General features: G+C 33.5%; 1 protein-coding gene across 10 annotated transcripts in view; it reads left to right on the plus strand.

Annotated features, from left to right (window-relative positions):
• The window catches only part of Reps1 (RALBP1 associated Eps domain containing 1), a 76,209-nt gene that overhangs the window by 56,575 nt on the left and 6,894 nt on the right, over positions 1–12,740 (plus strand). For 6 of the 10 annotated variants that reach the window (XM_027938456.2, XM_071612987.1, XM_027938460.2 and 3 more), the window contains 5 exons: positions 4,570–4,657; positions 5,548–5,649; positions 8,056–8,125; positions 9,333–9,451; positions 10,310–10,374. In XM_027938456.2, the coding sequence (XP_027794257.1) occupies positions 4,570–4,657; positions 5,548–5,649; positions 8,056–8,125; positions 9,333–9,451; positions 10,310–10,374 (444 nt within the window). Of the gene's footprint in view, positions 1–4,569; positions 4,658–5,547; positions 5,650–8,052; positions 8,126–9,332; positions 9,452–10,309; positions 10,375–12,740 lie in introns of all 10 variants that reach the window. The other 4 variants (XM_027938455.3, XM_027938457.2, XM_027938459.2 and 1 more) reach the window with 1 other exon arrangement.

A 12,740-nucleotide genomic window follows, 5' to 3' on the forward strand; every position in this document is an offset into this window, starting at 1 on the left:
ATGGGAAAGTATACTCCATGTATGTATAATATGTCAAAATGCACTCTACTGCCATGTATATGTAAAAAGAACAAATGAAAAAATGGGGAAAAATTAAGTTGACATTCTTAAATATTTATACTTTGACATCTAGAAAATCTTTTTTCATTTATGCTGGTAAGCTTAAACCTGAACTTCGTTCTCTAACCTGTAATCTTTAATTTTTCAGTTGGGAGAATGCCTTTCTTTCTCCTAATTGTGTGCTTTAGAGTCTGAGTTTCTTAACCTTCATTTAATACTAACTGAAATATTGACTGTTTATAGAGCACAGCCTGGAGCCACAATCCCAGATAATCCTTTGCAAGGCTTATATAAATAAGGATTTTAAGTAAGTAAATGAGACCCTTTCAGATTAGAAGGGAGAAGATAAAAACAATAAAACTAAAGTTTTCATGTGAATTTCACTTACCTTTCAGTGATGTATTTAGTTAGTTAGGGGATTGAACTCAAGTTATTACTCATGCCAGACGAGCACTCTACCACTGAGCTACAGCCCAACCCTTCAGTGTTGAAAATATATAATGGAATATTAAAAAGGAACTAAATCTTGGTAATTAACCCTTTGCTCAATAAAATAAAAAAATCTCTGAAAAGCTTCAAACTTATCTGTAGCACTTACATAGATAGCACAGTGACCTCATGTGCACACTGGGATGGTTAGTTATTAGGCTTTCAGAGTTCCGATGAAATTAAGATTCTAATTATCTCATTTTCAGCTGAACAAAGCTGTAGGCAGAGAAAGGGTTGGCTATGTGGGAAGGATTTCACAAGAGGTTTTAGTAGTATGCTTAGTCTTCACTGAAAATAGACATTGGCAGAATGGACGAGGGTAGTCCAGGCAGGGAGAGTTTCATGAGCAGGATCAGTTCATTGTGGTCATAGTATAGGGTGCACATACCTATGGAGGAACAGTGGGAACTGAGGAATGTAGTTGAAAGTAGATTGAGAAAATCTTCATAAGCTAGAGTAAGTAGCTGAATTTCACCTTACAGGGTGATAGCACCAGGAGATATCACAGAGTACCCCAGTGAGTGGGCAAGGACAGTAAGGGGAAGATCACTTAGGCAACAATGTGAATTAACTGAAGCAAGAGGGTTCAAGAGGTCTAATACCTAATTCCCTGACATGAGAATGAAAAGTAGGCAGGACTGGATTCAGACAGATAAGAATAATAGCATTTAAGGCATGTAGAAAAATTAGATCTATGAGATACATGTATAATATATATAATTCAATAAAGTACTGCATTATATAAAATCACACCAAATACATAACACAGATGTGCCATGAATGATTAGAAATGGGTTTCCTGGAGGATTTGGGTAATCTGACTAGATAAGAAGAAGTTGGCCAGCCAATTTTGTTTCCTCCTCACTATTTAAAAACACTAGGTTGGAGCAGAGAAAGTGTTATTTTGGCATCTTATGGCACATGTGTCTTAGGACTAAGAGATTTGTATACATTTTGGTTCTTCATATGGATGCTAAAATGCTTAAAGTGAAAGCTCCGTATCTTGCTGCACGTGACAGTCGTAAATGCAACTTCTGATATCTTAATCTGAGGTTAGATGTGGTCATGTGTGTCAAATTCATCAAAGCACTACCATATTCTGCTGTCAGTAGATCCACTGGACTAAAGCCATTGTAGAACCACAGCAACCAGTAGTTGTAGGAATACAGTGTGCTACAGAATATTGCTTTGTTGGTACAGAAGACCTGAATGAAGTTACAGAACATTCCTGATTTTCTTGACCTCCCTTTTTTATACCACAAATGTATATAAATACTCGTTAATATTTCCAACTATTTTAAATTTTATAAATCTGATTTTATACACATAAAATATATATTAGATAAATGTTACAAATTTGAAGCATCTAAATTTGACATTTTTTTCCCCTGATTTGTTTGGGTTTGGGATCAGAAATTATTTTCACATGTGCTATCATTTCTTTTTCCTTGATCTTGTCTTAGAATGGTGAATTCTGATTCTTATAACATTTATGCAACTAAAATTGTAAATATACAGAGCTATATTTTGCCTAGTATGTACAATTAAATGACAGAATACATTTACTTGAAAAATACAATATAGTTAATGTTGTACCTGATAAGTTAAAAATACATCAAGCGAAAATTAACTAAAAGAAAAGTAGAAAATCACCTTCAGAGTCAAGTTTACCTATTTTAGCAATTTATATATTAATCAGTCAAGTAATCTATAATTTGTAAGTGATTAGAATGATACAAATTTATCTATGGATATAGTGAAAAATACAGTGCCCAAGATTTTAGGCTACAGATTTTTTTCAAGAACATTTTGAGAGGAATAAACAAAACTGAACTTAGCTGCTTTCCTGGCATCACATTTAAAACAAAAACCTTTCCCTTCTGATACAGTAGTAAATGTAAAGGCAAGATTATAAAACATTGAGAAGAAGTCATGTATCTTTTAAGACTTTGAGAGAAAAGAAAAAAAAATTAAAGGTACCACTTGGACAAACTGTTTTTAAAAAACAGTTAATTAGGGCTGGAAATGTGGCTCAGTGTTAAAGTGCCTCTGGATCCAATCCCTGGTACAAAAAAAAAAAAAGCAGTTAATTAGGCTAAATTGAAATTATATATCAAGAACATAATAAAGGAAACTCAGTAACAAGAATATATTTATCTCACACTGAAAAAACGAATGCAGAATGTTTTGAAGCTCCTGTGCATCAGAAAATAAATGAATACAGAAGTGTATAAAAGACGTGCAGATTGCAAGAAAGAAATATACAAAAGAACATTCAAACCATCAGCTAAAAAAAAAGTGTATAACTGGGGGTGGGGCAGTGGCTCAGTGGTAGAGCACTTGCCTAGCTTGCCTAGCATGGTTCAATTCTCAGCACCACATATAAATAAATAAGATAAAGGTGCATTGACAACTAGATAATATATTTTTTTTAAATATATAACTACAAAGAGAAACAACTCACATCTACAGATTAACAAAGATTGAAACTCTGACATTATAAGAAATTATGAATTAAGAAAATAGTCATGTATAAAACCATGGTGTGTGTGTGTATTTATTTTTGTGGTGCTGGGGATTGAACCCAGGGCCTTATGCATGCAAGGTGAGCACTCTACTCCCAACCCCTAAAGCCATGTTTTTTGTATTGCAACTATAACTTAAATAGTATCTTAAGTGTATTATTATATTTTGAGAGTCACTCATTATGAGAAATCTAAACTTTGATCCATCTGTAATGTTGGTCTTTATAACTACAATTTTAGGATGTATAGGGGAAATATTAGGCTTCTTGAATAAATGTTAACCCTATTTAAAATTCTCTTAGGTATAGGAGCAGGAAATTACTTTGAATGACTTTATCAAGATAGTGGCTCTAAAGAATTTGTTATAAATTGAATTTTAAGGTGATGAGAGTAAGCCAAGGAGGCTGGTCCAGTAAGAGACCATATGCAGGAACATAACTTTCCCTCTCAAGGGCTTGGTGTTAACTCAGTATTATCACCAAAACAGTATCCAGTATAAACTAAAATTCAGCATCCTCTACACTAAATTATAAACTTAACTCATTAATAGATATTTGAAATTGAAGGGTCTCAAATTTGTTTTTAACTGCAGCACGTACAGAGTATGAACTGATTCCTCATAGGAGGAGCCAAGCTCCCTTGGCCATGTTTTTCAGCTGGTCTGTTGCTGTGAATTCAGATGCTTGACCTGGTTCTGATTCCTCTACCAGGGGTTAGGACGAGGCTTCTCCGTGTCCCAGGGCACCTCACTCTTCTCCCACCCTTTCTGAGATGTCTCCATTAGTCTTCGTTCTCTTCTTCCTTACCTTTGCTCTTTCATTATTTACAAAAGTCTATACAAATAGCTTCTTTATGCCTCTAAATCACCACTCACCAAGTTAGATATATTGCCATCATGGAAATGGTAGAAAAGTATTAGCAGGTTAGACAGGGAGTCTTACTTGCTTTCTGAAATAATGAGTTCCTTTGTGGAAGTCTGAGCTAAAATTTGAGGTACTCTGTTTTTAACAATTTGAATTATTCCATAGAAAGGATTTATTGTGCCCACTATCCCAATTAAATTGACAGCTCATTATCTTTGTTTTATAGGTGAAAAAAATCATCAAATTTTCTTAAGTAGTCTACAAAAATGTTTTTAGTCTCGGTTTTCATGAAATAGTTTACTTTAACCTCGGGATTTAACAATTGTATAATTTCATCAGACCATTTTAAATTGCTTTTGAATATTGTCATGAACTGTGTTTTTATAAGAGAATTTTTTCATGTAAATGTTTAATCACTCAATTTAAGATGTACTTTTTATAAAAGAAATCAGATTATTTGACTTGATAAAATCAACTAAGCTTTTGATTATGAAAATTTATTTTCATCTTTACCTTAATGTAAATGAGAAAATCTATCTACTAGTTTTTGCATTGTTGTTAGTTTTGGTTATTTAATGGTATTAACTTGACATTTTAAATACAAAATCTATATTTACTCCCATTATCTTTAGGATACTGCTATTGTTCATCCAGTTCCCATTCGTATGACTCCAAGCAAAATCCACATGCAGGAAATGGAACTTAAAAGAACTGGCAGTGGTAAGGAAGATGTTTCTAGATTGTATTTTAATTGCTTATTTTCCAAATCTAGTGCTTTCTAACTGTTGTGTTTGTAGACACGTGTGTTTGCTTATATTGCAGTTTTTTGTTTTGGTTATGGTACTAGGGATTGAATCTAACCACTGAACCACATCCCCAGCCCCCCCTTTTTTAAATTTTCTATTTTGAGACAGGATCTTGCTAAAGTTGCTTGCAACTGGCTTTGAACTTCTGATTCTCTTGCCTCAGCTTCAAGCTGCTGGGATTATAGGTATGTGCCACTGCACTGGCCTATGTTGCAGTTTTTTAAAGGAAATTACTGATCTTAAAGTATAAGGTTTTAGAATAAGGGCATGTGGAAATGTGACTTTTCCAATAACCCTGGATTTATGTGGTCACCATCATGAATTATTTAAAGTGTGTTCAGTTTTTAACTAAAAAAGATGTAAAAGTAGATTTTGGCCTTTGTATAAATTTTGTAAGTTGTCTCTTTTACTTGGACTTCTGGAATTTCCCATCAGTTTAGACTAAATATTTTGGTTAAAGTTTCTGAAAGGTAGATTTTTTTTTCTTGTGTGAATTAGTATCATTAATTAACTTATCTGTAGCCCAATATATATGGTGTTTTGTTTAAGCAGTTTCACTACCAAGCTAAAATTGAACGTGCAGATAAATTTTTTCATTATCAAGTATCTTATTATGGCCGATGACGAAATTCCATATAAACAGGTTTACATTTATTTTTATTAAAAATATTATTTTGTCTAATATCTCATGGATTTATTTGTCACTTTTATGGAATATCTAAATGAAGTTTTATATTCTGAACTTTATGAATTTATCAATTCAAATACTAGTATTTGTATTTTTACCTATTAATTCTCCACTAGATCATACTAATCCAACCAGCCCCTTACTTGTGAAACCATCTGACCTTTCAGAAGAAAATAAGATAAATTCATCTGTGAAATTTGCTTCTGGAAATACTGTAGGTAAGTAAGTGAAACATTTGCCTCACACTTTCCATTTGAAGTATATTAAGTGTGGATGGATTTAAAAGTCTGAGTGCTTCAAATGTGTAGCCATTTAGTGCTGTCTTCACTGAGTAAAGTAGAAGATAGTTAACTCTTTTAATCATCCTACCCTGTCTATGAACAAATGGCCACCCTTCATTGCCACCTGCTTGAGGGAAGGCTGCTCCCTCCCAGCTTGGTCCATTGGCTCTTTTCTATCAACATTTTTTCTTTCTGTCTCACAAAACATTGTGGATATGTTTATTCATTCAGCCAGTGCTAATCAGATACTAAGTGCCAAGTTCTGTTCAAGGTACTGGGAATTTAGCAGTAAACAAAAAAGAAAAAAAAATTTGCCCATATAGAGTTTATATTTCTGTAAGGGAGATAAGATAATAAGAGGGAGGGCAGCTCTTAAATTAGAAGGTAATTAATACCATGTATAAAAATAAGGCTGGAAAGGGAAGAAGGAATGCCATTTTAAATAAAGTGTTCAAAAAAGGCCTTACTAAAAGATAGCATTTGAGTCAAAACTTGAAGGAGCAGAGTGATTCAGCTGTTTGAATCCTAAAAGAAGGATGAATTAAGGCACAGGAATTAGTAAAACCTTAAGAAAGGAAACTTGTTTCTGTTGGGACCGCAAACAGATGTGTAATAAAAGGTTTGGCAAGTCAGAGTAGTAAGTGGTAGAATAGTAGCAAGGAGCAGTGCAAGACTTTGACCTTTACTGAATGGAAAAGCAATTAGAAGATTCTGAATAGAGAAGTGAAATAATCTGAACTTCCTTTAAAAAAACAAAACAAAAAAACGAGGTCACTCTGGCAGTTCTAATAGTAATAGACCAAAAGAAGGCAAGAGAGACAGTTCAGGAGAGAGTTATAATAATTCAGGCAGGAGGAGAGAGTGGCTCAGTTTAGAGTGGTAGCAGTGGGTATACTAAGAAGTAGTCATATTTGGGGCTGAATTTTGAACATTTCCTAGAAAGCCACAGAGTTTGCTTACCTCTGTGGTATAAGATTGGAGAGAAGAGGCAGGGGTAATTCTTGGGCTTTTTATCTGTAGCTGGGAAATGAGGAAGGCTGTCATGATAGTAGGTTTGTGGGGAAAGAATTAAGACTTCAGTCTTATACATCTAAAATTTGACATATATTTCAGGACATCTAGGTGGAAATATGTTCATTTTAGCATCGTTCTTTTACCAATTAAGTAATTCCATTATATGGCAAGAAAAAGTAAAAGGATAAGTTTTGAAATGAAATTAAACCTAATAACCAATATCATTAAAAGTGTATATAGTTTTCCTTCAGATTATACCTTGAGTTTCTATTTTAATTTTTTTTAGTTGTTGATGGACCTTTATTTTGTTTATTTATATGTGGTGCTGAGAATCGAACCCAGTGCCTCACACATGCTAGGCAAGTGCTCTACCACTGAGCAACAAACCCAGCCCTCCCTGCTGCTTTCTAAGTCTTTGAGGACATAGAAAAATCAAGGACCCCTAGCTAAAAAAATTTATTATTGCCAGCATATGTTACTTCAGGTTGTTTTATTTTTCACTTTAACAATTTTAAAGTTCATTTTTTTATTTTAAATATTTTAAAATTTATTCTTTGAAGGTGACTTTTTTACATTACGAAGCAGTTCACATTTAACTGCAAAAATGTAAAAGATAAACAGAAATAACAAAATAACTATTCATACTCTCACTATTTTACAAATGACCATGGTTAACAAAGTCATCATCAACTTTAGTTCTTATTCTGTGTGTGTATAATACAGGTTGAGCAATCCTAATCGAAAATCTGAAATGTTTCAGAATCTCAAGCTTTTTGATTGCCAGCATGACACCACAAGTATAAAATTCGACACTTAAATTCATGTGATAGTTTACAGTCAAAGCACAGGAACACTAAAAATATATATATAATTACCTATAGGCTGTATGTATAAGGTGTATATGAAACAGATCTTGTCTTTAAATATCCCTAAAACATCTCATTATATACATGTAAATATTTCAGACTCCAAAAAATTGGAAACAAATTATTTCTGGCCCCAAGCATTTCAAATAAGGTATACTCAATCTGTAGTTCTGTTTTTGTATAATATGAAATTGTAACATATATAACATTTTGTGACTTATTTTGAATAATTCTGTATCATTAAGTATTAAGTTTCTAGATAATGATTTGCTATATACATATGCATGATTTATTTGATTGATACTTAATTTTTTACAGTTAGTAACATTAGGATGAACGTTACCTATTAGCAGTCTTTGAATATTTTTGATTTGAAACAGTCTCTCACTTATATTTGTGTGGGTTAGAGCAAAAAGTAAAGAAATGATTATTATTAAATAGGACATATCCCATTTATCAGCAGATGGTTACAGTAGTTCAGACTCTTTTACTTCTGACCCAGAACAGATCGGGAGCAATGTAACTCGTCAAAGGTCAGTATTTCTGCCAATTAAAAGTGTTAAAATATCTTAACGCATTTTTTTTATTTTGATGCAGTTTAATACTTAAAATCATTTGGAACCACATACACATTATTTTGTTCTCTGAAAGTTGTTAGGTTACTTTTTGGTAATATGTAAAAGACAAGTAATTTTCATTCTTTCCAACTTAATTAGAAAAATCAATGAAATTCTGTTTTGTTTTTTTCCTCATGTATTTTGTGGAAGTTCTAAAGGCTGATAAATTCTTCATAATAGAAGCTTAATATAGTCCTTTTTGTAGAGAAACAGTGAGAACAGTGAGAGTCTAAAGTAATAAATGAATAGGTTATGGCAAGTACCAAAAGAATTCTGTGTTTTAAAACAGCATCCAACACAGCCCAGCAGTGCAGGCCCCTGACCCTAAACTTCTGTGTTACATTAAAGCTTAGGCACAAACAATTCGTGTGGGATAGGGTGGGAGGATGACAAGAGATTTGTCTGTGAGGACTTTGCCATTCCCTAAAAGCTGTTCAGAAGAGAAGCATATTTCTCTCCCCATAAATTAAGGCTGCTTGCTTCCTTTCCAATTTTTCATGTAGTTCTTCCTGTGTTTCTTAAGAGTTCTCAGTCATCTTGGTTTTATTCTTTTTATCCCTATATATGAAGACCAGATTGCCAGTATCCATGGAGACCCTTTTCAGAAGAAGACTGAAAGTAGCAAAGACTTCAGTAGCAAAGAAGTGAATCTCTAGGGCGAGTTGAGCTCTTAAGTAAGATGGTCTTTGATGAAACAGAATGGGCACTTCAGATAGTTTACCCAGGTTTGACCTCAGCTTACCAGACTCCGGTTTTTAATAAGTTTGGAAGATAAACCAAGTTTGATAGTAGAGTTTCTCATTTTAAATTTTTTTTATTATTACCTTTAGTTGAATGGGAAAAGCAGCCTGTGGTTTGCAAGTTTAGCTTGAAATCATGTTGACAACTAACTTCTCCAAATTTTTAAAATACTGTTTATTGTTTTACTTTACAACATTTAAAAAAAAAACCACTTGTTTAGGACACATAATAGTGCTATCTTTACTGATGGTTATATTTAAATAGGTACTGCTTGAGAAAATGTCATGCTAGTAGGGTCATTTGCTGCTTAGCCAAGTTTGAATGCTTAAAAAATTTTCCAATATGAATAGCATGACCAATTGTTATGGGGTGAATTTTGCAGGTCTCATTCAGGAACTTCTCCTGATAACACTGCACCACCACCTCCCCCTCCAAGGCCACAGCCCTCTCATTCTAGATCATCATCCTTAGATATGAATCGGACCTTTACAGTCACCACAGGTAGGGGCCAAAGAAGCACAATATATATTATCATTTAATTTTAAAGTTAATCCAAGACATACAACATTTTATTTCCATTCTTGTTAATATGTCTTATTTATTGTATTTTTATGAAGAAAAAATCTGGATGTAAAGATAACATCAAATAAAAGGGATGTTTTTTCTTAGTAACTCTCTTTTTGTGTGTTTGAATGGAAATAATACATATAGAAACCTGAGGTATAACTCAGGAAATTTGAAAAGAAGATGTAGTGATATCAGGGGTGGGAGAGTAATAGGCCTTCACTTGGCTAATGAAAGGGCAAGAACAGTCAAAATTTGGTAAAATTTCAACTGACAGTATTGCTATTACATTAATTGAAATAGAAATGATGGGCAAAGGGTAATGAGGTCATGTTTTAGTCATTATGAGTTTGAAATGGTAAGGAAAAATCTAAATAATCAACAGGTCATTGGATCTTCAGGCAAAGAAAGATCAATGTAATGTTTAGAATTATTTGCATAGAAATGGTAGAGTGAAGTATTAAAAAGAAAAATTGGAAGTCTTTGTATCTGATAGCTAACAAGCAATCAGAAATATAGCAGGAAAAGATGAGAATATATTCTAGTATGGAAACAGGAGCTTATCAGGAGTCTCTCATGTAATGCAGTTCCCAAGAGAAATAAGGTCTGAGGAAAAGTCAAGAGATTTGGCCAATGGGTGACATATAGACTGTTGTACAAGATAGTATTCACTGTCCTATAATTATCAAGCATTCTTAGAAATGTTTATCATGTGGTCACATTGATTCAGCCTGTTTTTTCTATTAGCAAAGTGACTATATATTTGCTAAAAAGAAGACTTGCATATTCACACAGGACAACAACAGGCTGGAGTTGTTGCCCAACCTCCTGCAGTGCCTCCAAGACCACAGCCCTCACAGGTAATTCTCCAAGGTACTCATTACTAAATGTTGGCTATTTTACTTCCTCCTGATGAGTTTGTCGGTTGGATATTCAATTCTGTTATACATTTATTTGGAAGGTCAGTAATCACCTAATAATTATCCTTAATGAGTATTTCATTCAGTGAAGATGAGGATTTTGGAAGAAAAGGATTTCAATAATAATCTGGGTTATTTCTTGAAAGATCCTTTAAAGTGAAGTCAGTGAATTTGCTGAGAAAGAAATCAGGAATACTGTTCCATTCATAATAGCCAAAAAATAAAATAAAATAAAATAAATAAATCTGACAAGGTGAAAGACCTCTCTACAATGAAAACTACAGAACATTAAAGAAAGAAATTGAAGAAGACATAAGAACATGGAGAGATGTCCCATACTCATGGATAGGCTGAATTAATATTGTCAATATGGCCATACTACCAAAAGCAATATACAGATTCAATGCAATCCCCATCAAAATACCAATGGCATTCTTCACAGTTCTAGAAAACACAGTCCCAAAATTAATTTGGAAGAATAGACTCCCAGAATAGCCAAAGCAATTCTAAGTCAAAAAAGCAATGCTGGAGGCATCATAATATCAGACTTTAAATTATACTACAGAGCTATTGTGATAAAAAGTGCATGGTACTGGCATAAAAACACGTACATAAACCAGTGGCACAGAATAGAAGATATAGAGACGAAAACCACACATCTACAGTCATCTGATCTTGATAAAGATGCCAAAAACATACATTGGACCCTTTTCAATGAATGGTGCTGGGAAAACTGGTAATCCATGTGTAGAAGAATGAGACTAGACCACCCTTTTCTCTCACCTTGCACAAAAGTCAACTCAAAATGGATCAAAGACTTAGGAATTTGACTAGAAACTATGTAACTCCTAGAAATAAACTTGGTGTCAACAGTCCAGCACACAGGCACAGGCAATGACTGTCTCAGTAGGACTCTGTTTTCCAAAAGGCACAAACTATTTTCTGAATCTCTGGAAATAATACCAAGAGTTAATAAATGGGATGGCATCAAATTAAAAATCTTCACAGCAAAGGAAACAACTAGGAATGTGAACAAACTAGGAGAAAGTTTTTGCTAGCTACTCTTTTTAACAGAGGATTAATATCTAGAAATTATGAAGAACTCAAATGCCAAAAAATCAAATAACCCTATTAATAAATGGACAAATGAACCAAATGACATTTTCAAAAGAAATATAAATAATCAACAAATATATGAAAAAATGTTGAATATCATTAGCAATTATAGAAATGCAAATCAAAACTACACTGAGATTTTGTAAGTGTTGGAGAGGATGTGAGAAAAAGGAACAATTTTATATCTTTGTGGGACTGTAAATTAGAACAACCATTATGGAAATCACTCTGGAGGTTCCTCAGAAGACTAGGCATGAGAGTATGGGATATAGCTCAGTTGGTAAAATGCTTGCCTCGCGTGCACAAAACCCCTGGGTTCAATCCCCAGCACCAAAGGAAAAAAAAAGACTAGGCATGGATCAGCCGTATGACCAGCTATACTACTCCTCAGTACTTACCTTGAAGAAGTCATATAAATGCCAGATAGTACACTGTGTCTACATGTAGGTAATTTTCTGCCCACAGAATACAGACTAATTAATTTGCTTATATAAGGCTTAAGTTTATGGTGTGGTTCTCCAGCCACTTGAGCTAATGAACTGTACATAAAAATAATGTCAGTTTAGGTGCAAAAAAAGTACAATCAGCCCTTTGTATCCATCTGTACTGCATCTATGGATTCAATTAATCATAAGTTGAAAATATTTGAAAAAAATGTGTCTGTACTTAAAAAAAAATTAAAGTTGTATACACATGTTTATAGCAGCACAATTCACAATAGCCTAGTTGTTCGTCAATGGATAAAGAAAAATGTGGTATATAGACATCATGGAGTTTTAGTCATCAGCCATAAAGAAAAAATGAAATTATGTCATTTGTAGGAAAGTGGATGGAACTGGAGACCATATGTCAAGTAAAGTAAGCCAAACTCAAAAGGCCAAGGATTGTATGTTTTCTCTCATATGTGGAAGCTAGAGAGGAAAAGGAAAAGAAAGGTGGTGGTGATGGGGGTGTCTCATGAAAATCCAAGGGAGATAAGTAGAGTAAAGGGACCATGTGTAGAAGGAAGGGAGTGGGGAGAAGTGCTAGGGAGTGATATTGGCCAAATTATATTGTTAGATTGTGTGTATATACGAACATATAATAAGAAATCGCATCATTATGTATAGCTGTAATGTACCAATAAAAATGTGGAAAGAGAAAAAATAAAAATGCATATACAGAATATTACTCATTGTACATTTTTTATA

This window comes from Marmota flaviventris, chromosome 6, assembly GCF_047511675.1.
Source record: "Marmota flaviventris isolate mMarFla1 chromosome 6, mMarFla1.hap1, whole genome shotgun sequence".
Lineage (NCBI taxonomy): Eukaryota > Metazoa > Chordata > Mammalia > Rodentia > Sciuridae > Marmota > Marmota flaviventris.